The sequence below is a fragment of the Macrotis lagotis genome, chromosome 1 (genome assembly GCF_037893015.1).
Source record: "Macrotis lagotis isolate mMagLag1 chromosome 1, bilby.v1.9.chrom.fasta, whole genome shotgun sequence".
Taxonomy (NCBI): domain Eukaryota; kingdom Metazoa; phylum Chordata; class Mammalia; order Peramelemorphia; family Peramelidae; genus Macrotis; species Macrotis lagotis.
The window spans coordinates 930330782-930358376 of record NC_133658.1 but is presented as its reverse complement, the minus strand read 5'-3'; the positions used below and the strand labels follow the sequence as shown (position 1 = coordinate 930358376).

At 41.0% G+C, this 27595-nt stretch overlaps 1 protein-coding gene across 5 annotated transcripts; it reads left to right on the top strand.

Moving 5' to 3' along the window:
• Positions 1–433: 433 nt before the first annotated feature.
• Positions 434–13402, top strand: LOC141512093 (uncharacterized). 5 transcript variants are annotated; one of them, XM_074220976.1, is made up of 5 exons: positions 434–520; positions 3040–3191; positions 6009–6135; positions 7265–7333; positions 10280–13402. In XM_074220976.1, exons 2-5 carry the CDS (start codon positions 3162–3164, stop codon positions 12076–12078), a joined length of 2025 nt encoding a protein of 674 aa, XP_074077077.1. In that variant the 5' UTR covers positions 434–520; positions 3040–3161; the 3' UTR covers positions 12079–13402. The 5 variants fall into 5 exon arrangements, with proteins under 5 accessions (XP_074077077.1, XP_074077079.1, XP_074077095.1 ...); XM_074220978.1 differs by lacking the exon at positions 7265–7333; XM_074220994.1 differs by lacking the exons at positions 434–520; positions 3040–3191; positions 7265–7333 and having other exon boundaries at positions 6102–6185.
• The last annotated feature ends 14193 nt before the right edge of the window (positions 13403–27595 follow it).

The window sequence follows — 27595 nt, the reverse complement described above, 5'->3', positions numbered from 1 at the left end:
TCCCACCCTCTGTCCCAGGCCGGGCCCCTCTGCCGGCCCGCTCGGGCCCTGGGCCCAGGCCCCCCGCCCAGCCGTTCCCCGTCAGAGCTCTCCGGGCTCCGGGGGGCCGCTGCTGCACCCCACACTCCCGGGGGCGCGGGAGCCCTTCGGATCAGAGCCGGGAGCCTCGGGCGGGTCCGCGGGGCCCGGGCGGGGCCAGCAGCTCCGTCCCGGCATCCCCCGGGCTCCCGCGGGCAGCAGCGGGGAGGGGCTGTCACGTGGAAACCCGCGCGGGGAGGAAGGGAAAGCAACAAAGGGGGGGGGAAAGGAAGGACCGGAAGCAGCCGGCCGCGGCCCGCCATTGGTGGGTCCCTGGCGCCGGCGGAGGCCCGCCCTCGGCGCCACCAACCAGAGAGCGGAGAGAGGAGAAGCCCCGCCCCCTCCGCCTCTGGCTGCTAAGGGTCTGCCACCCGGAAGCGCGGGGCTTCCTCCGACTCTGCCGCGATCGGCGTGGAGCTCCGGGGCCTCCTGGGGGAGCCAGGTAGGAGCCTCCGGGCCGGGCCCCGGGCCCCGGGGGGCGGGAGGGAGCAGCGCCCCTGGTGTGCGATCCGAGATTTACGGAAAAGGAGGGACCCTTGAATTGACCCTTTGGAGCCGGTCTGCCCACTGCCCTTTGTCTGCCCCTGGCTTGGGGCTCCCCTCCCCCCCGCGTGTCTCCGGGAGTCGTGGCCGCGGGGCGCCCCGGGCGCTGCTCCGCAAGCCCGGAGAATTCAGAGTTGGGGAGCCCTGGGCGGGGCGGCAGTACCGCCCCTCCCCCTCGCTAGCCGCGGGAGACCCGGATGTGCTGGGCGCGCCCGGGGGAGGGGGGAGGGGAGGCGCCAGCCTAGAACTTGGGCCCCGCGGGGACCCCCCGCCACCACACACACCCCACTGAGTTCTCTGCGTATGTGAGAACTGAGTCCTTGGTCAGAAACGCGGCCTGTACCGAGCCCTTTGCTCTGGGCTCGTCACCAGGAGGGCAGCAGTGTGCATGGGGCTGGCAGAGTGCCAGGCAGTCCGAAACACAGAGCAGGACAGCTGGGGCCCCTCCGGGGGCATCTGCAAGCCTGACTTTGCCAGCTGAGCCCCCAGTTAGACAAAGACCATCCTGTGAAGGGAGGAGCCAGGCCCCCTCACTGTTGTGCCTGCTGTATTCCCTCTCGGGCCTCTTTCTGTACAGAGATGATGCATAGGCAAGAGGTGCTGCCAGCGTTGTAGACCCCCTTCATGTCTATGGAAATGGCCTCATTGGCTGCTGGGGATCTTGTTACAACATTGGGTATGGTTTCTGGTATGATTGACTCATTTTCTTTTTTCATTTCTGCATTTTCATATCACTATTACCTTTGTTTATCTTTTTTGTTACATTTGAAGTTTAGAACATTTCTTGGAATATAGGCAAATTGGTAAAAATCAGGTAAAGATGTTTTAAGAAGGATTCTGGGAGCAGTGGTTTATTGCTTCTTTTTCTTTGAAGATGCATAATAAGTGAGCGTCTTTACATAGAGATAATTGCTCTCCTAAAATATTGCAGTTTGAAATGATTGTATTTATACGTTTTATTTAACTGTAGATAACAGAAAATACTTGGTAATTTGCCTGCCAAGTAAACCCAGAAACTATATGAAAATAATTACAAAACACATATTGTCTGTGAAAAACACAAAGTCTTATCTAAACAACTGGAAAGAAATGTCAGTTGTTCATGGTTAGGGCAGGTTAACATAACAGTGACAATGCTTTCCAAATTTATCTGTTATTCAGTGCTATATCAAATTACGAAAAAGATTATTTTATAGAACTAGAAAAACTGCTGTTCCCTTCCTCTTGGAAAATAGCCTCTTTAGAATGATGGCTCTGTGCTATCCGACAATAGCATGGTCTCCTTGGAATTTAAGGTTTTGTCTACTCTTGTCCCCTATATTCTGGTCCCCTTCCCTTTCTTCCTGATCCTGTGGTAAGCCTTCATTCTTCCATTAAAAATAAAACAAAAGGGGGGCAGCTAGGTGGCATAGTGGAAAGAGCACTGACCCTGGAGTCAGGAGTACCTCAGTTCAAATCTGGCCTCAGACACTTAATAATGACCTAGCTGTATGGCATTGGGCAAGCCACTTAACCCCATTGCCTTGCAAAACAATCAATCAATCAATAAAGCAAAAAGAAATGATAGGTTGGGGCAGCTAGGTAGATAGAGAACTGGCCCAGGAGTCAGGTTCAAATCTGATCTCAGATACTTAATAATGACCTAGCTGTTTGACCTTGGGGAAGTCATGCAAACCACCACCACCCCCCAAAAAAGAAAAGGATGATTTGTAGGGGAACTTATCTTGTCTAATGTGAAGGGACCAGGTTCCTACCTTCACAGGTCTTTGTCTAATTGTTGATTCAGCTGGGAAAGTCAGACTTGCGGATGCATCCAGAGGGGACCTAGGATAATTCATAGAGACCAAGTCAGGCTTCAGATTTATATCTGGGAGACACAGATCTACTTAACAGGTTTAGTGGTGGAGAAACCAAGTTTGGATAAGAATTTAAAGTTTTAAGAAATTTCATTTTTTTTTTAGGTTTTTGCAAGGCAAAAATGGGGCTAAGTGGCTTGCCCAAGGCCACACAGCTAGGTCATTATTAAGTGTCTGAGATGGGATTTGAACCCAGGTACTCCTGACTCCAAGGCTGGTGCTTTATCCACTACACCACCTAGCCGCCCCTAAGAAATTTCATTTTTACAGTTAATTTAGGAGACAGGATATAAGGAAGTCAGCAGACCATTGGAAAGGAGAGTTTGGATCAGGAGCCACAAAAGCTCTGACCTGATCCCATCTGGGCCACCCCAGCCTCCCATGCTTCCTGGCTCTCTCTAGGATCTTGGTGAAAGGGAGTGGGATGGAAGGGAAGAAATAAGAAGGGGAACAGCTGCTTTCCAAAGCTCACCCTACCTTTATTGTTTCTCCTTCCCTTGGAGTCTCTCCCCTGAGGGGAGAGCCACGGTCTGAGGTCCCCAATCTCTGTTTTTCCCTATAGGTCAGCCTCTGACCCCGGAAGAAAAAGAGAGACCTCATCCTTTCTGGGATCCTTCTCCCTCTTCAGCTCACTCTGCAGAGGATACAAGCCTGGCCCAAGCAGGGAGAATAGAGCCAGAGGGAATGGCTGGGAGACATAGCTCTCCACTAGAGGTAAGTACAGATTAACATCAGGGTGGGGGTGTGTGTGGGGGGTGTCTGATTAGAAAGAACCAAGTCTCAGATGCAAAGAACCAAAATCCCTCCAATTGCGATTTTTTTATACTTGACTATCAGAAGACAGGATCTAAGAAGCCACATCTGGCTTGTCCAATAAGAGAAGGGAGAGGCCCCTACTTCAGGACAGAGCCAGGTGCTAAAAGGAGGTCCCTATCAGATATGCCAGGACCTCCACAAATATGAAATGCCCCTTTGGGATATTGGCACACCCAGGGACCTTTGAGGTAATGGCATGAGTTATTATAGATCAACATATAGGGGCAGCTAGGTAGCCCAGTAGATAGAGCACTAGCCCTGGAATCAGGACCTGGGTTTGAATCTGACCTCAGATACTCAATAAATGCCTAGCCGTACTCATTGTAACAAAGAAAAATCTTATTATATGAAATATCTTAGCCTATTCCCCCCTCTCGTTTTTCTTTCTCCCATTACATTTCCCTTTTATCTATTGACTCCATTTTTATACCGTAACATATCTTCAAATTCAGTTTTCTCCTGTGCTTCATCTATAAAAGCTCTTTCTACCTGCTCTATTAAATGTAGAGGTTTATATGAGTATTATCAGTATCATTTTTCTATACAGGAATACATGTAGTTCATCATCATTAAGTCCCTTATATTCTACCCTTCTCCACTCTCTATGCTTCACCTGAGTCCTGTATTTGAAGATCAAACCTTCTGTTCAGCTCTGGCCATTCCAACAGGAACATTTGAAATTCCCCTGGTTGAAGTATTCAATCCTGATTTCTCATAAAATCAGCTAACTCCCTGAGTTCTATTCTTTGTCTGAAGGATTTGTTTTCCTCAGAGAGCTTTCTTACCTCCTTTTCCATCTGGCCAATTCTGCTTTTTAAAGCATTCTTCTCAATACCTTTTTGAACTGTTTTATCCATTTGACCTATGCTGGTTTTTAACATGTTATTTTCTTCAGCATTTTTTGGGGGGTCTCCTTGACTAAGCTGCTGACTTCATTTTCATGTTTTTCCTGCATCTCTCTCATTTCTTTTCCCAGTTTTTCCTCTCTCTCCCTCACTTGATTTTCAAAGTCTTTTTTGAGCTCTGCCATGGTCTGAGCCCAATTTCTGTTTTTCTTGGAGTCTTTAGATGCAGGAGCTTGTGCTTCCTCATCTTCAGATTGAGTGTTTTGATCCTTCTTGGGCTCACAGGCAAAATATCAGGATCTGAATGTGATCCAAACCCCAGAGTCCTGTTCCAGGGACAGAGGACAGAGCTCTCTCCACAGAGGCAGTCTCTCTACCCCCCTCTCTAGGCTCAGCACTCAGGCCTGGGGACTCCTGCTTACTGGCTCCACCTGCTTCCTGTTCCTGGAGCTGGGCTGCCTTTGCCATGCTGCCCCCTGTGTGCCCTGAGGGCTGGGCTTCATGTGCTCGCTCTGGCAGAGGTCCCCCTGCTGTTAGACCCAAGTTGTGTCTGGTGCTCCCTGGGGTGTAGGTCAGGAAACTGCCCCCACTGCTGTGAGCCATGGCTCCCAGTGCCCTGGGGCTGCCTCCCAGAGGCTGAAGTTCCTTTCCCTCTGGCAGGCTACCTCTCTGGTGGGCCACTCCTCTGATCCCGTGGAGCCGAGCCTTTCCACTCTTTTCCAGGTTACCTTGGGTTGGAGAATTGCCTCACTGGATCCTTCTGTGGGTTCTGTCTCTCGAAAATGTAGTTAGAGTCCTTAGTTTCTAAGTTTTCCTCCAGAGCAACTGAGAGAAGGTCCTCTCCTGTCGCCATCTTGGCTCTGCCCCCTCAACATTCAGCTTTAAAATCTTGAGTTATAAATTCTCTCCCTTCTCCCACCCCACTCCCCTGCCATTAGGAATGCTATTTGTTTAAGAAAGGTTAACAATGTGTAGTCATGATAGTCCTGTTGTGAAAGTAAACACATCCGCCATCCCTGCCAGAAAAGTGTAAAACACGAAACCTTGCTAAAAAAAGTTTCATTAAAATCCTCCATTGCAATTGGTTGGAAAAAGAAATAAAAAAAAAATTTGGTAGGGAAAAAGAAAAAATACAGTAATCATAGAGGTAAGACATAAAATATTTTAGATGTTACTCATGATATTCAGCTCCCTCATGTTCTTAATATAGTAAAAATAGCATTAATATTACATATTTCTCTCAAGATAAAAATTAATTTTAGGGATTGAGAAGTTGAACTACATTTTCTATAACTGTTATTCCATCAATATAGGATACATTTGATTTCCAGTGCATACATTTCTTGATTGTTTTACACAAACTCATCATTTTTCTCACCATATCATTTTATGCTAGTTTTGATGAAGTGGCAGAACTTCTTTCTTTCTCCTCCATATTCTCATATCTCTCTGATATGCACTTTGTCAGATTCACTTTATTCCACTGGAAAATATCAAAAATGTTTTTTTAGGATTCCATTGAAATTTTTTTTGGTTTTTTTTTTTTTTTAGGTTTTTGTAAGGCAAATGGGGTTAAGTGGCTTGCCCAAGGCCACATAGCTAGGTAATTATTAAGTGTCTGAGATGGGATTTGAACCCAGGTACTCCTGACTCCAAGGCTGGTGCTTTATCCACTACGCCACCTAGCCGCCCCATGGATTTCATTGAAATTTTTAAGATTCCAAATGTTGGTGCTGATTCTATGAAAGGGTTGTAGATTTGGGTAAATCCCTTCTCTATTCATTTTTCTCCTTTAAATGGATGAACATTGGCCTGGATCAATTCTGAATTGTGTTTTATCTTGTAAGTTTTATGAGTTTTGATCTTTTAGGTGGAGGTGACTTTGAAGGATGTGGCTGTGGACTTCACCCCAGAGGAGTGGAGCCTGTTGGATGATGATCAGAAACAGCTGTATGAGGAAGTCATGCTGGAGAATGCTCAGAACTTTCTCTTCCTGGGTAAAGGCCACTTCCCCTGGAGTGTCGTCACTCCTGCCCTGTTTTATAGGGTGGGTGGCATCTATCATTTTTTAGGCTAAAGTGCTCACCTCATTTTTGAGGAGACAAAGATATCCTACTGCCTGGTTATCTTCGGTGAGGAGTTTCTGTTGTGGCCCAGAGAACTGGGAGTTTATTTTGTGGTTCCTAAAGCTCTCTCCTTTGGCATCTAAGCATCTTTAAATGAAAGACCCAACCTATGATCCTGAATCTCATACTTGAGATGATCTCAGGCAATACCAGTTTATCCTCTGCCTGGACATGAATTTTGTCTGCAAAATCTCTAAACATGGATCCTGTAGCTTCTCCTTGAAGGTTGGCATTACTGGTACTCTCCTTCTTCTGCATTGGGAAGATTTTTTCCAATACATTTTTCTTACCAAGTTTATTTTGATAGCTCTCTGCTGCTGGGGTTACTCTTAGACAAAAATCTAGGGATTTAGGGATGGCTTTAGATATTCAGAACAAATCAATTAAAAATGGATACCAAGCTTGTCCTTATTCTTCCTTCAAACATCTTCTAAATTCAGATAGCGATACAGGGATACAGAGGGAAGAGAATAAATATTTCTAGACATCTACTATTAGCCTGCTCCAGTGACTTACTTAATGGAGGTCATCTGACATGATCCTCACACCTTTGTTGCTGTTGCTACTATTACCTCTGTTGGATAGTTTAGAACTTGGAGGGGAAACAGAGATGAAGCGATTTGTCCATGGCCTCACAACTAGTAAATTTTTGAGGTCACATTTGAACTCAAGTCTAATTGGCTCCAGTTCCAGTGCTACCTCCTCTCCACTATCAGATGCCTCTTAATTCCTAGCAAATGAAAACTATGAAAGGTGGCTGTTACTCTATGAGGGGGCTAGACAGAGTTGGAAATCTCTGATGCCAAGTTGATGCCACATTTTCTGTTGTTCCACACCCCACTTTGCATAACCCTCAAAGATCCTGTCAGAAACCTCCCTAGACAGTTTCTTTGAATCTTTGAGACCACTTTGCGGTCCTTGCTACTTGCATTCCACCTTCCCCAATGTAGAGGAAATTACAAGTTTCAATTCTTAATCCCAATTTATTTCCCATGGTCAGGACTTCCAGTTCCCAGAGAAAATTTGTTCATCCACTTGGAGCAAAAAGGTCAGAGGATCTCCTTTCTAGGTGAGTGAGACACAACTGGAGGGTGTGGGCTGTGTCCCAGGTAGCTTCTGGATGTGACAGGAAGGAAGTTGTAGACTTGGGTATTGGAAGACCTGATTTGCTATTCCTTTTCAGATATTTCTTAGCAGTGAGATCAAGGGCAGGTCCTTGAATCTCTCAGTCTCAGTTTCATCTTTTGTTAAGTGATAGACTTGGACTCCTTGGACTCTCTTTTCCCTTCTAGTGATAGTTTGGTGATCCCATAAAAAGGCTTTGTTGGCCGTTTTGGAGCATGGAATTTCGCTGTATTTATCTAGAGAGGGATGAGGTTTTCTTAAATGAAGTCTTTCTTAGACCTTTCATGAATCGACAAGTATTTGCTCAGCACAAGAGAAATGAGATTTCCTGCTCTCCAGAAGTTCACTGGCTCCTGGGAAAGATAAAGGCACACAATTCTCTAAAACCTGTTTTATTGAGGATAAAAGAGAGCCAGATAAGTGAAGGTAAATTAAGGGACCTGTAAGAATCTTAAGGAAGAAGGTGGGGTTTGAGGTTGTACTTCAGAGAAGCCAGATTGAGCATTCTAAGCATGAATTGTCATTAATGTGGGGGAATGGGACAAATTTCCCCATCGAAAGTAGGATGAGACACAGAGCCAGAAGTACCCAAGCTTTTGGCTATAAGAAACAGCTTTTGGGGTAGCTAGGTGGTTCTGTCACTAGAGCACTGGTCCTAAAGTCAGGAAGACCTGGGTTCAAATCTGGATGCAGATACTTAAAATTACAAAAGAAAGCTTTGATATAAGGGTTCATATAGTATTAAAAGGTAAGGAATGTGCCCTATTGTGTAATAAATGTTGCAGTTATGCCCCCCCCCCCAGGTCATTCCTCTCTGTCCTTTGATTCAGTAATAACTACGTGGAGACCTCTAAAGTAAAGAGATCAAAGAAAGAGCAGAAAGCCACCCTGCACAAGAAATGGTTATGAATGGGGTTTGTTGCTATAAAAAGGAAACTGGAAACAAAGGTGCTGGCCCTATATTGAGAAATGACTGTTGTCACCCATGTAGATAGTAGGACCTTACTGTCTGAGCTGATGTGATTAGAAGGCTCAATTTCAGAGAATCTGATCCATGCAGGAAACAACTGTGACCCCAGGGTTGAACAGGAGCTTTCAAAATCTCTTGCTTTTAGAATCCCATTTCTTAATGACCTGGAAAAATGTATTGGGATTCACACTGGTAAGGTAACTCTTATGAGAGTATGAGATTTATCCTTTTTCAGGGCTTTATAAATCTGTGATGTCCATCTGTTGTACCACTGGCTGTATTGGGGCTTTTAACCGGAATGAGAATTTCACAAGCTCTCTTGAATAGGGATGGAGATTCATTTCATCTCAGTAGTTCACTTATCTGTCCATAACAAGAATCACTAAGTAAAAGGATAAAAGATTTGTAATGGCTTAATATCGTTTTGGAATTGACTAATTAGTAGCTCATTAATAGTTTAACTGGCTAAGTAGTTTAGTAATTGATAAATGAACTTTTGGGTTCATTGCATAATTACTTTGACTTTTTTTTGTCATAAAAGTAGGTTGATAGAGAAAATAAACTATTCAGAGGCAAAGCTCTTTAATTAATTTATTTATTGACTATTTTTACCCCGGAAGATAGGCTACTTTCTCCCAGAAACTATTGAAGGGCTGACTTAAGGTAGCTGACCAGTTTTTCTAAAAATCATCCAGATGGTAGTATAAGTCTATAAATAGGAGACAAATAAAGAAGGATAAAAATGAGAAAAATGTGATTTATATTGTCTTTGTTTCTATGAGATAATTCATGCTTTATTTCAGATACTGGCTATTGATCCTTATCAGGGAACCTGTCAACTATGCTGCAGTAAAAGAATCCATTTGTAGGATTTTGATCTAGTGAATATATTGCTGATGAGATTTGATTACAATAGTATTGGTGACGGAGGAAGATTTCTGCTATAGTGAGAGAAATCAAGTAAGGTTCTGTTATGTCTGAGATCTTGAGCTTGAGTTGGGCTAGGAAAGAATCTAAGTGCATTCGCATTCATGGGATCTTGTCTTCAGCAACCAAAATATGTTGAATGGACTCCATAGAGAAAGAACATTTTCCATTTACACATGATAGATAAAAACAATATTGTAGATAGTGAAATTAGACAAATCTTGAGTCTGCCTACAATAACTGATAACAATACCAAGGATATCTAAGTACATTTTTGATACATAATACTGAAAATTATCACAAGACACTGGAGAAGAAGAGTCTTTCTCTCAGGTTGACTTGGAATTTATGCCGAATGACTACAGAATAGGGTATCAAGACTAGTCTATACTGAATAGTACGATAATCACCTGATTAGAAAAGAATAAAATTGGCATCACGCAAGTTCAATTGCAGAAAGGATTGAAGAGCACTGGGCCTGGAATCAGGAGTACCTAAGTTCAAATCCAGCCTCAGATACTTAATAATTCCCTAGCTGTCTGGCCTTGGGCAAGCCACTTAACCCCATTTGCCTTGCAAAAACCGAAAAAAAAAGCCCAAAGGATTGAAGGTGCAATGGAGAACATCTCTCTAGTACAGTGGATGTCATCAGGTTTGTGTTCTAATCTTTGGTGCTAGGATTGGAATCAGTTCACTTGGCCATTCAGACCTCATGTCCCACTTGTAAAGTATAATGACAAAGCTAGTTCTGCAGCTGTCTCAGGTTTGTTGTGAGGATCCAACAATTATGTGTGGGATTCTTTGTACATTCAATTGTCCTATAGGTGTAAGCTAATAGCATTTTTAAGTGATTGATTCCACCCATTTAAGTTTGATGGCTTTTTTTTTTTTTTGCCTTGGTAAATTGAATGTCAGTTACTTTACTTTCTTCCAATAGAAATAAGAGGATGTATTTATATTGGTGTGTGTGTATATGTGTATTGTTTCCACCAGATGGAACCAGGTTTGATGAGGAGAGGAGGACAAATCTGAAAATGGCATCTTGGAATAACTATTCTTGTTATAGTGAAGACAGGGCTCATCTGGTAAAACATCAGAGAAACCACATTGTTCAGAAAGAATATAAATACACTCAACATCAAAAAACTTTCGGAAAGTGTTCTAGTATCACTAGACCTAAGAGAATCCACAGTGAAGAGAAACCTTATGAATGTAATCAATGTGGAAAGGCTTTCAGAGACAGTACCACACTTGCCATACATCAGAGAATGCACACTGGTGAGAAACCTTATAAATGTAATCATTGTGGAAAGGGTTTCACAGTGCGCAGCCATCTTGTTATACATCAGAGAGTTCATACTGGAGAGAAACCTTATGAATGTGATCAATGTGGAAAGAGTTTCAGTCGTAGCTGCACTCTTGCCAGACATCAGAGAATCCACACGGGAGAGAAACCTTATGAATGTAATCAATGTGGAAAGGGTTTCACAGAGAGCAGCCATCTTGCTGTACATCAGAGAACCCACACTGGAGAGAAACCTTATAAATGTAATCAATGTGGAAAGACTTTCAGTCGTAGCTCCACTCTTGTCACACATCAGAGAATCCACACTGGAGAGAAACCTCATGAATGTAATCATTGTGGAAAGACTTTCATTTGTAGCTCTACGCTTGCTAAACATAAGAGATTCCACACTAGAGAGAAACTTCATGAATGTGATCAATGTGGAAAGGAGTTCACAGTGCATAGCCATCTTGCTGTACATCAGAGAATACACACTGGAGAAAGACCTTATGAATGTAATCAGTGTGGAAAGAGTTTCACATGGCGAAGCCATCTTACTGTACATCAGAGAATTCACAGTGGAGAGAAACCTTATGAATGTGATCAGTGTGGAAAGGGTTTCATAGTGCGCAACCATCTTGCTGTACATCAGAGAATTCATACTGGAGAAAAACCTTATGAATGTAATCAATGTGGAAAGACTTTCACTTGTAGCTCCACTCTGGCCAGACATCACAGAATCCATACTGGGGAGAAACCTTATGAATGTAATCAGTGTAGAAAGGGTTTTACAGTACGCAGCCATCTTGCTGTACATCAGAGAATCCACACTGGAGAGAAACCTTATGAATGTAATCAGTGTGGAAAGGGTTTCACAGGGCGCAGCCAACTTACTGTACATCAGAGAATCCACACTGGAGAAAAACCTTATGAATGTAATCAATGTGGAAAGACTTTCAGACAGATCTCCAGTCTTATTGACCATCAGAGAATTCACACTGGGGAGAAACCTTATGAATGTAATCAATGTGGAAAAGCTTTCAGAGAGAGCTCCAGTCTTGGTAAACATCAGAGAATCCACAGTGGAGAGAAGCCTTATGAATGCAATCAATGTGGAAAGTCTTTCACTTGTAGCTCCACACTTGCCAGACATCAGAGAATCCACAGTGGAGAGAAGCCTTATGAATGCAATCAGTGTGGAAAGTCTTTCACTTGTAGCTCCACTCTTGCCAGACATCAGAGAATCCACACTGAAGAGAAACTTTATGAATGTAATCAATGTGGAAAGAGTTTCACAGTGCGTAGCCATCTTGCTGTACATCAGAGAATGCACACTGAAGAGCAACTGAACAAACCTATTGATCCTGCATTACCAATAATAAGCTTATATCCAGAAGAAATCATTAAAAAATGGGAAAAGTTTCACATGTTCCAAAATATTCATTCCATCTCTTTTTGTAGTGGCAGCGAATTGGAAGTTGAGAGATATCCATCAAGTGCAGAATAACTGAAAAAGTTATGGTTCATGAATGTTAAGGAGTACTATTATTCTGTAGGACTCTAGAGAAGCATGGAATGAATTACAGGAGTTAATGCTGAGTGAAACGAGCATAGCTAAGAAAACATTGTTCAACATGGTGTGTTGATCAAGCTCAATTGATGATTCAGTCCTCTCAGCAGTTCAAAGAGCTAGGACAACCTGGGACATTTGTTTTGGACAATTTAGGGAAGAGAATGAATGTCCAAAAGAATCCAACCAGGATGACAAAGGGTCTCAAACTTATGCCATATTACTCAAAGGGATCAGCTGAAGAAACTAAGGATATTCAGCCTAGGGGAAAAAAAAACAATGGGGGGGTGTGGAATTGAGACAGGACTGGAGACTTGGAAGACCTGGTGGCTATCTTTAAGTATCTGGTAAGCTTTTTTTGGAAAGTGAATTAAACTGTACTTCCAAAGGGGAAGATCTAGGAGCCATGGTCAGGAATTCCAAAGGAGGTTCCTAGATCTTGGTGCTCTGGGAGGTCACCATGAAAAGTGGAGGCAATATGATGGAAAAGAAAAATGGCTAGGGTAGGAGGTGGAGGATAAATCACAGGCCTGGCCAAAGAGACAGCATACCCAGAAAGAAGCCTCCTTCAGTCGGAGCCCCTCCATCCCAAAGTTAATACCTGCCAGGTTGGTCAATTCTGAGAGCCCCTGCTTCCCCATGGCTTCACCCTTCCTATTCCTAAGGAGAAAGACTATTAGGGTAAAACTTGGGCAGCACCCCCAAATAAAGGAAGGGGTCTTATACTTCAAGGTGTCCTTCAATTGGGGAATGTAAAGTTGTGGTATATATGTGTGTCATGGAACACTATTCTATTAGAAACCAAGAGGGATGGGATTTCAGAGAAGCCTGGTAGAATTTGCATGAACTGATGCTGAGTGAGATGAGCAGAACTAGAAGAACACTGTACACCCTAACAGTAACATGGGGGTGATGATCATCAACCTTGATGGACTTTCTCATTCTATCAGTGTGATAATCAGGGACAATTTGGGGCTCTCTGCAATGGAGAATACCATCTGCATCCAGAAAAAGAATTGTGGAGTTTGAACAAAGGCCAAAGATTATCGCCTTTAATTGAAAAAAAAAATTACCTTATGTATTATGTAAGTTTGCTTTCTCATTTTATTTTTTCCTTACGGATATGATTTTGTTCTCAACACATTCAATTCTGATCTATGTATATAGCATGGAAACAATTATTAGATAGCCTTCTGTGGGGGATTGAGGGGAAAAATTGTAAAACAAATTCAAAATAAAAAAATGTTCCGATCATTATAAATTTCCTTGTCAAAGTATAATTGAGTCTAAGTTTTTACAACCATTCAAAGGATGATGTTTCTTAGCTGTTGGGAGGAATGGGACCTCTGCTCCTTAGACTTTGAAAGGAACACTTGTCCAGTCCTCTTTATTCCAGAAAAAGAATTGGAACCTTTATCATTGGATGTGAATTTGTAATAGTGAATTTGGAAGAGAACCATGCTGAAGGGATGGTTCAAATTTCAGTTTCAGTTTTTTTCTCTCAAGGATTTTATTTTGTTTTACAGTTTTTCCCCTAATCTTACTTCCCACCCCCTACTCCCCACAGAAGGCAATTTGCCAGTCTTTACATTGTTTCCATGGTATACATGAATCCACATTGAATGTGGTGAGAGAGAAATCATATCCTTAAGGAAGAAACATAAAGTATAAGAGATAGCAAGATCAGTTCCAGGGAGTCAAATGGACAGAAGGAGGACATGGTTATTTTATGGAATATAATCAAAATTACATTCAGCTGACCCCAGGGTCAGTGCTCTATCCACTGTGCCATCCTGCTGTCCTACAATTGTTTTAATTTGCATTTCTCCAGTAATGTTTTCCAACATTTTTTTCATATGACTGTAGATAACTTGAATTTCTTCATCTGAAAACTACTCATTCATATCTGAACATGTATCAATTGGGGAATGATGTGAAAGCTTACAAATTTAACTCAGTTCTCTCTCTATTTCAGAAATGTGTCTTTTATCAGAAACACTTGTAGCACTCCTCTGACCAGCAGAGGCCACAGGACTCAGGAAAGAGATGAGACAGGTACCCAGGGGTGGGGCTGCTAGTAGTACAGCTCAGGAGTGCCTTTTAATGAGAGCATCAAATAGGCTCTTATAGCAGAAAATTGCAATATTAGCATCTTAGGAATATTCAGCAATATCACCTTGTACAGGATGCTGCCCAACATCTTGCGTTTTATCAGGAGGTTTGCTTTAGCTTGCCTTATGCCTTAGATGTAGACAACATCAAAGGTCAGTGAAGAGCTTACAAAACAGGTGAGCACAGCACAGGGAATTCTATACTTCCCTTACACCCCTTTTGACCCTCAACAAACATAGTTAAAATGGTTTCCTAGCTTTTTTCATTCCTTCTGTTTCTGATTAATTGGGCAAAAATCTCTTAAATTTAATAGAAACAAAATGATCTCTTAAGCATTTTATAATGTTCTCTGGCATGTTTTTGGTCTTTAGAACAGATGGATAAGCTATTCCATGTTCTCCTAAGTGGTTTTGAGCATTTATCAATTGGGGAATGACTTGTGACCTTATCAATTTAATGGAATTCTCTATATATTTTAGAAATGAGACCTTTATTAGAACTCCTGATTGTGAAGATTATTTCCCAGCTTTCTGCTTTTCTAATTTTGACAACATTGATGTTATTAGTGCAAAATTTTTTAATTTAATATGATCAAAATCATTCAGAGAAGAAAAAGGAATTGGGATAGGCAAGGAAGACACAAAACTTTCACTCTTTGCAGATGATATAATGGTATACCTAGAGAACCCAAGAAAGTCATCTAGACAACTCTTTGAAACAATTATCAAATTCAGCAAAGTTAGCAGGATATAAAATAAACCCACATAAATCATCAGCTTTTCTATATATGAACAACAAAGCCCAAGAACAAGAGATGGAGAAATTCCTTTTAAAATAATTGGATAATATTAAATACCTGTGAATCTACCTCCCAAGACAAACCCAGAAATGTTATGAATACAAGTGTAAAGCTCTCCTCAAGTTAGATGTAAATAACTGAAAAGGTCAAATGCTTATGGTTAGGTTGAGCTAATATAAAAATGACAATTCTACCAAACTAAGTTACTTATTCAGTGCCATGCTTATTCATTACCAAAGTACCAAATAAATACTATTTCTCCTAGTTCAGTAAAGTAACAAAATTCACCTAGAGTAACAAAAGGGCAAGAATAGCAAGTGAACTGATGAAAAAAATGTAAAGGAGGATACCCTAGCTCTTCCAGATAAAAACTGCCTGGTACTGGTTAAGAAATAAGCATAATGGATCAGTGTATTAGGATAGGTTGAAAAGAAAACTTGGTAAATGACTGCAGGAATCTACTATTTCACAAACCCAAAGACTTCAGCCTCTCAGGCATAAGAACTCACTATTTGACAAAAATTATTGGGAAAACTGGAAAATAGTATGGCAAAAACTAGGCATAGATCCAACATCTCACACCCTATACCAAAATAAGGTCAAAATGGGTACAGGATTTAGACAAAGAGAGCCACACCTAGACAAATGAATAAACCAAAAAATACTCTATAGTTTTATGACCAAATAAGAATTACAGCATGCATATATATATATATATATATATATATATATATATATATATATATATATAATACAAAACGTGTCATATTATTTTCCAGGATTCCCAGCAGTTCTTGTCAAATAGTGAGTTCTTAGCCCAGAAACTGGAATATTTGGATTTACCAGTCTATTATTTCAGTCTTTTACTACAGCTCCTTTTGTACTTTATCTGTTCTACTGATCTTCCACTCTATTTCTTAGGCCAAACCAAACCATATTGATGACCACTTTATAATAGAGGATTAGATCTGGTACATTGAGATTGCCTTGCTTTGGATCTTTTTTAAATTAATTCCCATAAGCTTCTTGACTTTGTTGCTCCAGATGAATTTATTTCTACCCCTATGAAATAATGTTTTGAGAATTTAATTGAAATGGTTCTGAATTAAGTTGATGAATTTGGATAGCACTGTCATTGTTAGAATATTTATCTGCCCTATCCATGTGCAGTTGACGTTTTTCCAATTGATTAGATCTGACTTTATCTCTGTGAAAAGCGTTTTGTAATTATTTTCATATAGTTTCTGGGTTTCTCTGGCAGGTAAATTCCAAGTATTTTATGTTATCTACAGTAACCTTAAATGTATAAAAACAGTAATCTTGAACTGTGTATTTTAAAAAGGAATTATCTCTATTAATATGCTCACTTATGATCCTTATTCAAAGACACAAAAGCACTAAGCCATTGCTCCCAGAATCCTTTTTTAAAACATCTTTACCTGATTCTTATCTAATTTGCATATATTTCCACAGATTTTCAAAATTTTAAGTGTAATAAACATCCTACACAAAGGTCATTTTCAGATATTATTGCAGAAATGGAGAAAGAAAATAAGTAAAAAATTTTTAAGTATTTTTAAATTACAAAACAACTATTAGAAAATCATACGAAATGTGGGGGTAGCTAAGTGCTTCAGTGGATAGAACACCGGCCCTGGAATCAGGAGTACCTGAGTTCAAATGCAACCACAGATGATAATTACCTGGCTTTGTGGCCTTGGGCGAGTCACTTAACCCCGTTGCCTTGCAAAAACCTTAAAAAATGAAAAGAAAAGAAAACATACCAAATATTCTACCAAACCACAGATCAGCATCAGTCAGTGTGGCCATTTCTGTATACATGGAAGGTGGTCTATGAAGCTGGCAGCATCTCTTACCTGTGGATCATTTCTTTATAAAAATAGGCCTAAGATTGAATACAGTAGTAACAACACTACCCTGCTCTCTATTACCGTAGTCTTTTGGACTGACTGGTATGGCATCTCCAGCTTCACTCTTCACCCTTTTCCCAATTGCTGCCCTCCCCTTCTTGACATTCTGAGTTGTCCCTCATTAGAGGAGACTAACAAAAATCCCATTTCACTTTTTTTCTATTCTGTACATACCATGTCATTGCTCTCTTTAAACCTGCCTAGTCTCCTTCCTTACACGCACAACTTCTCCCCCGTCTTCTTGCTTTCTTGTGCTCAAGCTTTGCCTTGTAGCAACTGAAGGTCATGGAAAACCCTTCATCCTGAATCTTAACTGGACAGGTCTGGGGCAGAGCCCTGAAGGACATAACTCATCCCTGAGTAAATGGGGTTGAAGTTGTTGAGCACTGGAAAGTTTCATCGTCCACACTTTTTTTTTATATTTAATATTTATTTTCATTTTGTACAAATAATGCTTTTTATACATTAATAAAATATTCTTAAGAGTAAACAGAATACCCCCTCCAAAAATATATAGACTCGCTTGAGTGATAAAGTGAAGGGGAGAGAAAAAAATTAAAATTAAAAAAAGTAATAGTAATAATTGTAGGTATGGCCAGGTGGTGCAATGGATGGAGCACCAGTCCTGGAGCCAGGGGCACCCAAGCCCATATCCAGCCTCATACATCCAACAATCACCCAGCTGTGTGACATGCAAGCTATCCCAACCCCACTGCCCTGCAAAAACCAAAAAAAAAAAGTGATCCAAAATAAAATAGTAATAGGGGTGGCTGGGTGGTGGACAGAGCATTGGCCCTTGAGCCGGGAGTACCCGGGTCCAAATCCGGCCTCAGACACCCAATGATCATCCTGCTATGCAGTCCCAGCAGGCCACCCAGCCCCATTTGCCCTGCACCCTCCCCCAAATAATAATAATAAAATGTGCTTCAGTCTTTGTTCCAACACCAACAACTCTGTCGCAGGTGGATCACATTCTTTATGGTAAGTCCATCACAAAAGGTACTTCTATATTTTTTCATCGTTGCCATTGCTGATCGCAACTCCCTCCTTTATTTCTCCATTACCATGGACTCTGACTCTCCTGTAGGGTAGCCGAGTGGTGCAGCAGACAGATCCCTGGTCCTGGGGCCAAGAGGCCCCGAGCCCCACTACCACCCCTTAGGCCCAGAATCCACCTGGCCCTATGGTCCCGGACAGGCCTTCCAATCCCAGCCCCTTGCAAGAAGTAAGAAAGAAAATGTGTTATATCTGACCACTCTCCCCCCATGGTCCATCCTCTCCTCCTTTATTCACATCCCCACCCCTTCCCCCTGCTCCCCCCTCCTTCTTACTCCAGATGTCTATAGCCCATTGAGTATATTTGCTGTTTCCTCTCCTAGCCATCTCTGATGAGAGCAAAATTTCCCTCATTCCCCCTTGCCTCCCCCCTTCCATATCATTGTAATAGCTCGTTGTAATAAAAAAAATCTTAGGTGAAATATCTTGGACTATTCCCCCCTCTCCTTTTTCTTTCTCCCATTCTATTTCCCTTTTTTTCTATTGACTCCATTTTTACACCATATTTTATCTTCAAATTCAGCTTTCTCCTGTGCTTCAACTATAAAAGCTCCCTCTACCTGGTCTATTAACTGAGAAGCTTCATATGAGTATTATCAATGTCATTTTTCTATGCAGGAATACATGCAGTTCATCCTCATTAAGTCCCTCATATTTTCCCCTTCTCCTCCAATCTCTATGCTTCATCTGAGTCCTGTATTTTAAGATCAAACCTTCTGTTCAGCTCTGGCCATTCCAACAGGAACATTTGAAATTTCCCTGGTTCATTGAAAGTACATCTTTTTCCCTGGAAGAGGACATTCAGTTTTGCTGGGTAATTGATTGATTCTTGGCTGCATTCTAAGCTCTTTTGCTTTCCGGTATATTATATTCCAAGCCCTATGCGCTTTTAATTGCAGCTAAGTCCTGTGTGATCCTGACTGCAGCTCCATGATATTTGAATTGTGTCCTGGCTGCTTGTAATATTTTCTCTTTTACTTGGGAGTTCTGGAACTTGGCTATAATATTCCTGGGGGTTGGTTTTTTGGGATCTCTTTCTCGGGGGGATCAGTGGATTCTCTCCATTTCTGTTTTGCCCTCTGCTTCAACATATCAGGGCAATGTTCCTGTAGTAATTCTTTGAAAATGATGTCAAGGCTCTTTTCCTGGTCATGACTTTCAGGTATTCCTATAATTTTTAAATTATCTTTCCTAAATTTGTTTTCCAGATCAGTTGTTTTTTCAATGAGATGTTTCACATTTTCTTCTAATTTTTCATTTTTTGGGTTTTGAAGTATTGAGTCCTGGTTTCTCGTAAATTCATCAATCTCCCTGAGTTGAAGGATTTGTTTTCCTCAGAGAGCTTTCTTATCTCTTTTTCCATCTGGCCAATTTTGCTTTTTAAAGTATTCTTCTCCTCCATAACTTTTTGAACTGTTTTGTCATTTTGACCTAAGCTGGTTTTTAGCATGCTATTTTCTTCAGCATTTTTTTTTTTTTTGGATTTCCTTGACTAAGCTGCTGACTTCATTTTCATGTTTTTCCTGCATCTCTCTCCTTTCTTTTCCCAGTTTTTCTTCTAACTCCCTCATTTGATTTTCAAAGTCTTTTTTGAGCTCTGTCATAGCCTTAGTCCAATTTGTTTTTCTTGGAGTCTTTAAATGCAGTAGCTTGTGCTTCTTCATCTTCAGACTGAGTATTTTGATCCTTCTTGGGATCATAGACAATGTATTTCTCAGTGGTGTTCCTTTTTTTTTCTCTGCTTCCTCATTTTCCCAGCCTGAGCCTAGTTTTGGGGTGCTTCCTGAGCTTTTGGGGCACTCACACAAGGATCTCAGCGTGTGAGGCTCTGTCCTCCCTCCTGGTCTGTGAATGACCATATGCGCCCCCCTCTGCCACGGGGCTGAGGTGGGGGGGGGGGCCCTAGACTGAGATCAGGATCTGAAAGTGGCCAGAGCCCCAGAGTCCTGTTCCAGAGGCAGAGCTGGGCAGTCTCTCTCTTCACTCCCCTCCCTAGGTTCAATGGGCTCATGCCCTGGGGACTCCTGCTTACTGGCTCTACTTGCTTCTGTTCCTGGATGTGGTCTGGGTGGCCATGCTGCTAGCTGTGTGCCCTGAGGGCTGGGCTCCACGTGCTCATGCTTGCTCTGGCAGAGGTTCCCCCCTGCTGTTCCCCCAATTTGTGCCCGGTGCTCTCCCAGGCATAGCTCAGAAAACTCCCCTGCTGCTGAGAGCTGGGGCTCCCAGCACCCTGGGGCTGCCTCCGGGAGGCTGAAGTTCTTTTGCTCTGGCAGGCCGCCCCTCCGACCCCAGGGAGCAGAGCCTTTCTGCTCTTTTCCAGGTTACCTTGAGTAGGAGAACTGCCTCACTGGGTCCCTCTGTGAGTTCTGTCTCTCGAAAATTGGGAGTCAGGAGTACCTGGGTTCCAATCTGGTCTCAGACACTTAATAATTACTTAGCTGAGTGGCCTTGGGCAAGCTACTTAACCCCATTGCCTTGCAAAAAAACCTAAAAAAAAATGATAACCAGTATCTCATTGAAATCATCAAGAAATATTATTTGTAATGGGAATAAACAGCATTCCCAATAAGATTACTAGTATTCCATATCGTATTAGAAATGTTAGCTTTAACGGTTGCTAGTAGTATTCTGGAAAGACCAATGACCCTGGAGTCAAGAGAACCTGAGTTCAAATCCCTTCTCAATCACTTGATACTAGCTCTGTGACCTTGGGCAAGTCACTTAACCCCATTTCCTTGAAAAGAAAAAGAAACATTAGCTTTAGCAAGAAAGAGTAAAAGAATTTGAAAGAATTAGAAGAGACTATAAGGAAACAAAACTTGGACTCTGTAGAGAATAGGTTTATATACTTAGAAAACAGGACAAAATCAAATAAAAAACTTCTTGAATTAATAAACTTTAGAAAAGTTATAGGGTATATAAGAAATCCACAAAAGTCATCATCATTTTTATATATAACTAACAAACCCCAACAGCAAGACCTACAAAGAGAAATTCTATTTAAAATAAATGTAGACAACATAAAATATTTGGCAATTGACCTCTCAAGGCAAAGACAGGAAACTGTATGAACATAAGTACAAGATACATTTCATGAAAATCAAGTCAGAACTAAACAATTGGAAAAATTGTTTATGATTAGCCCAAGCTCATAATAAAAATGAGAACTCTACCCCAATTAAATTATTTATTCACTGCCATGCCAATCCAATTATCAAAAAATTATTTTACATAGCAAAAAAAAAATAGTCACAAAATTCATGAATGGCACCAAAAGGTCAAGAATTTTAAGGTTACCAGAGATTAAGCATGTATTCTTGCTCATAAAACAGAATGGTTGCCTCACCAATGAACCTTCACCTAACATCTGCTGGGCTCAAAGCTTTTGGGAAAAATATTGTATATTTAACCAGGGAAATCTTGCAGCTGGATTTTGCCTGACTTGTCTTGTCTGACATAAGTTATGTTATGAGAGTCTGGATATTCAACAGTAAAGTTAAGAGAATGTTATTTGGGACATTAAGTTGCTGGTGACTTTTCAAGGACAGAGATCTGAAAATGTGAAAGCAGACAGTCAAAGAGGCTTGTTTATTTGTCTTTTTGGGTTTTTTTTGCAAGGCATTGGGGTTAAGTGGCTTGGCCAAGGCCACACAGCTAGGTAATTATGAAGTGTCTGAGGCCGGATTTGAACTCAGGTACTCCTGACTCCAGGGCCTCTATCCACTGCACCACCTAGCTGCCCCGAAAGAGGTTTGTTAATAACGACAAAACAATTAGAATATTTTATTGAATGTGTACAAAAATGTTGCCCATGATTTCCAAAATAAGGAGTGTGAAATGCTGAAAACATGGGAGACTGTAGGAAGAAAGATAAGTAAACATTTTTAGACAGGAGGGTCAGGAGACATTTCCTATAGGAGCATTTTCATTATGGAATATTGTAAAAATATGATTGCCCCTGGAGATGTTCCTCTGGCTCAGAAGATATTAAAACTTTGCATAGATGTTCAAACTCTTCAGCAGGAAGATTAGGAGTAAAAAGGAAAAGGAAGAAGAGGAATGGGGACCTTTACCACCAGAGCCACTTCCTCCTAAGTTTAACAACCCACCTTCTGCTCCTTTATGGTCTAAAGAAGAAAACAAAAAGATAAGGGGCCTATGAATGTTGTTCAGAAGGCTGCTCAAAGAGTAGTGCATAAAGGAGAGGAAATTCCATGGGACATGAAAGTTATTGTGGTGACCCAAGGATGTGACAGTCACAGACATGGTTGGCAGGTGTAGCCACCTTTGTCACACCAAGCTCCTGCACTGGCAGTAACTTCGGGGTATGTGACCCAAGGATGTGACAGTTACAGGTGTGATTGCCGGGTGTCACAATGAAGTCACCTTGTCACACTAAGATCCTGCAGTATCAGCAGCTTTGAGGAGTACTGAGATATAGAATAAGGCATGGTTTTAAGTGGGGCAGAAAAGGACATTTCAAAAGGAATGATTCTAAGACTGGACCCCCTTTAACTTGCCCTAAATGTAATAGAGGAAAACATTGGGCATCTGACTGTAGGTCAAAAACAGACAAAAGAGAGAAACCAGATTCTAGGAAACTGGAAGAAGGGCCCAGCCCAGGCCGATCAAACAATGGGGGCAGCCCTTATTGATGACTCCTGCATTGAGAGCTTTCCCAAAGAGAATTCACTTTGCCAGCACCGAGTCTAAAAGTGTCTGATTTAAACCATGCCAAAGAGGGAGCTCTGGCCTAGATTTAGCTGCAGCGTGTTTTACTTCAGTGGAGATGATGGGGATAGAGTGTTGACCTACAGGAGTTTATGGCCCTTTGCCCCAAGGAACCGCAGGTTTAACCATTGGACCTAGAAGCATTTCCACTGCTGGGTTGTTAGTCATCCCGGGAGTTACTGATGAGGACTTTTGAGGGAAGATTGAAGTTATGATACATTTGGGCCTGAATACTACTAAATATGAAATCCAAAAAGGACAAAGATGAGCCCCATTGTTCCTACTGCCTTATAAGAAGGGGAAAACAGCAAAGAAAATTAGGGGAACTCCAGGATTCGGGAGCACTGTGGTTTATTGGAGTCAAGAAATAAAGGAGACAAGATCCATGATTGAAATAAAAATAAAAGGGAAAATGTGTATGGGCCTTATAGATACAGGAGCTGATAGATCACTTATATCAACAAAATATTGGCCAAAACATGGGGGATTGATCAGGGGCCTCCAATGACGGGCATAGGTAATGTACAAGTAACAGCTGTGAGCTCAAGTTATCTACATTGGGGGAAAGGATGGGAAACAAGGTACAGTGAAACCATTATCTATTAAATACACTGCCTATTAATGTATGGGGAAGAGATATCTTGAGAGACACGCAGATGAAGACTGGTAATGAGGAAAAGGAGGTTTTTTCATGGGGGCCACTGTTGAAGATGGAATAAAAAAGAGGATCTGGAACTGAGAAAATCAAAAGAACCTATTTGGGTTGAACAGTGGCCCCTCTCAAAAGCCCAATCAATGGCTCTAAAAAATATAGTTAAGGAACAGTTAGAGAAAGGTCACATAGAGGAGCCCAGTAGCCCTTGGATTTCTGTTTTCATGATAAAAAAGAAATCAGAAAAATGGAGAATGGTGACAGCTTTAAGGGAAATAAATCATAGAATGGAGACGATGGGGGCTTTACAACCAGGATTATCTACTCCCTCTATGATTTCTAATAACTGGCCATTATGGGTAATAGATTTAAAAGACTTTTTATACTATTCCTTTACATGAAAAGGATAGGAATTTTTTGCATTCTCTATACTAGTATAAATCTCAGAGAACCATATCAAAGATATCATTGGGAAGTTTTACCACAAGGCATGAAGAATACTCCTACCATGTGTCAAAAATATGTCTCCAAGGCATTGAAACCAATTAGACAGACCTATAAAGAAGCAGACTTAATGCATCATATGGATGACCATTTATGTGCATTTCTGGATGAAAGAGTTCTGAAACATATTCGAAAGAAAGCACAGTTCACTTGGAAAGTTGGAGTTTGATCATTGCACCTGAAAAGGTACATCAATCCTCCATATGATTATCTTGGAACTATAGTAGAATGAGAAAGGACTAGATCAAGAAAAATAAAGTTACAAACAGAATGCTGGCATACGCTAAGTGATTCCCAAAACTTATTAGGAGATATCACTTGGATTAGACCCTACTTAAATATAGGTACATATGAATTAGGACAATTATTTGAAGCCTTAGGAGGGGATTTTAATTTGCCTTCACCATGACAATTAACATCTGAGGCCAAGAGTCAAGTAATTCGAGTGGAAGAAGCTATAAATAATTGTCCTGTTTTAGGAATTAAAGATAAGGAGGGGATAGAAATTACTGTAGGCAACAGCACAGAAATGCCTTTTGAGGTGTTGCCTCAAGGGACTGGGACATTGGAATGGAGACACCTACCATATCAAGAAAATCTCAGTGTACCTAAGTATCCTCAGATGGTGGCTAAATTGTTGTATAAATTTATATAAAGAACAAAAGGATGAAATGGGCATGTTCCTAGATGCTTACATCAAATGTACAATTAGAAAGAGAAAAATTAATACAAAAGATATGGAATAGCAGATATCATTACTACTTATCAAGTCCCCATTGATAACAAGGTAACCTTGCCACTTTTACAATTTATTTTTATTTTTTTTTCCGATTCAACAAGCCTTTATTGAGCATCAGCACCATACAATAGCAACAATGAAATAATCCCTACCTCCAGGAGGTATTACAGACAAGTGAATACCTAGGGACTTTAGAATGTCCACTGTACTAGTTCCAGTGGGGAATGAGGAAGGGCCTAATAGATAGATGTCACCTGTGTTGTCTTCTGAAGGAAGTTTTTTTTTTTTATCATGGAGATGCAGTCAGGATCACACGGGACTTAGCAGCAAATACATTAGGGGCTCATAAAGCTTGGAATATAATATTCCAGAAGGCAAAAAAAAAGAGCTCAGAATGCAGCTGAGAATCAACTACCCAGCAAAACTGAACATCCTCTTCCAGGGAAAAGATGGACTTTCAATGAACCAGGGGAATTTCAAATGTTCCTGTTGAAATGACCAGAGCTGAACAGGTTTGACCTTCAAGTACAGGACTCAGGTGGAGCATAGAGAGCAGAGAAGGGTAAATTATGAGGGACTTATGAGGATGAACTGCATGTATTACTGCACAGAAAACAATACTGATAATGCTCATATGAGCCTCCTTATTTGGTAGAGCAGGTACAAGGAGCTTTTATAGATGACGTACAGGAGAGAGCTGAATTTGAAGATAATATATGGTAAAAATGGAGTCAATGGCTAAAAGGGAAATGTACTGGGAGTAAGAGGAAAGAAGAAGTGGAATAGGCTAAGATACTTCAATAAAAGACTTTTTTTTTTCAATGAGCTTTTGCAATGATAGGGAAAGTGGGGGGGAATGAGGGAACCTTCACTCTTATCAGCAATGGCTCAGAGTAAACAGCATACATACTCAATAGGGTATAGACATCTGGAGTAAGGAGAGAAGGGGGACAGGGGGAAGGGAGGAAATGTGGGTGATGGAGGAGAGGGTAGATCATGGGAGAGAATAGTCAGATATATTATCTTTTTTTACTTTATACAAGGCGTTGCAATTGGGTGGCCTGTCTAGGACCACCGGGCCAGGTGCTTGCTGGGTCTCTGGGGTGCTATGTGGGCTTGAGGACCTCTCGGCCCCAGGGCCAGTGCTTTGTCTACTGAGCCACTTGGCTTCCCTAGAGCACATGTTGGAAGAGGGAGGGGTGAAGGGAGAGAGAATATAGTATATGGTAGTGGGGAGGAATGGATGGATGGAGTGAAGTACAATCAGCAACAGCAGCTGTGGAAAATATGGAAGTAACTTCTGTGATGGACTTAGGATACAGAATGTGATCCGCCAGAGAGAGAGCTGATGGTATCAGAAGACTGAAACGCATTTTTTTTCATTTTACTTTATTTCTCATGAGGTTCTATAATTTTGTGGGGGAGGAGGTAATTATGTTTACTCTTAAACAAGGATATTTTAGCAACATATGAAGAATTGTGGAGTTTGAACAGAGACCAAAGACTATTATTACCTTTAGGATATGATTTTTCTCTCCTCACATTCAATTTGGATCAGTGTATACCGTGGGAAACAATGTAAAGATGAGGACTGCCTCCTGTGGAGGGTGGGGGCGGGAAAGCAGGATTGGGGAAAAGGTTTGAAAATTCAAAATAAAGTAATAAAAAAAACAAAACACGTTTACAATTTATGAGTAAACAATCTTGGATTTTCCTGACAATAACTTCTGCTGTTCCCATAAAAGAGGCAGACACAGCTTATACTCATCATAAGATGATTTTGGGAATAACAGACTGCAACACCTAATCAAAAACAAATCACAAACTTTTTCCATCAACACAAAAGAATGAAGCATATGCTATGTTAATGGCATTAAAGGAATAGCCCCATCTCCCTTAATATTGTTACAGATAGTAGGCATAGTTATCATGTGGTCAGACACACAGAAACAGCCTTTATTAAATGTAGTACTGATTGACAATTCTATCTAATATATTGAATCATATTAAACTTTAAAGCACATCAAATATTCACAAAAACTAGATACAACTCATTTTGTACTGTATAAATTCCCACCCTGGATTGCCAGGACTTATAAATGAAAGTAATCATAGGGCCAATCAATTAACCCTGCCACTCCTTATAAGCTTAGTAGAAGAGCAAGCTAGGCTGTCTCAGAAAAAATTATATCAGAATGCTTCTTTACTAAGCAAAGAATTTAAAATCACCAGAGAGCAAGCTAGCAATATAGTAAAATCCTGTCTACCATGCATTCCATATTTACCTCCCCCTCCCAATTATTCTAAGAATCCTAGAGGCCAGGCTCCCCATGAGCTGTGGACAGATGGGTGTGACCCATTATGCACCTTTTGGAAAAATGAAATTTATTCATGTTACTATGGATACATTTAGTTGATAATACTATGGCAACAGCACAAAGTTCAGAGGCTACTCAAGGCATGATTGATCATTTCTTCCATTGTTTGGCTACTGCAGGGACATTAAAATGCATAAAACAGATAATGATCCTGGATATACTTCTATGAAATTTTAACAATTCTGCCTATATTGCAGTATAAAAACACATTAAAGGTACTCCCTATAAACCCACCAATCAAGCTTGAGTAAAAGGAAAACAAAGATCTTAAGAGATTTCTGGGAATATATAGGTAAAAAAAGAGGAATAAATCCTGCCTTACACACCATGCATTTTTAAACATCAAATGATAAACAATTAACACCTGCAGAAAGACTTTTTAATAAGAATATGCAACATGAAGAGAAGAGCATGGTCATATGGAAGGGACCCTAAGGATGGACAGTGGAAAGGACCTATTTAATTATTAACATGGGGATGAGTGTATGCTTCTGTTCTGTCCAAAGATGGAGATACCTGAAATGGACATGAGAAATCAAAAAAGTAAAGATA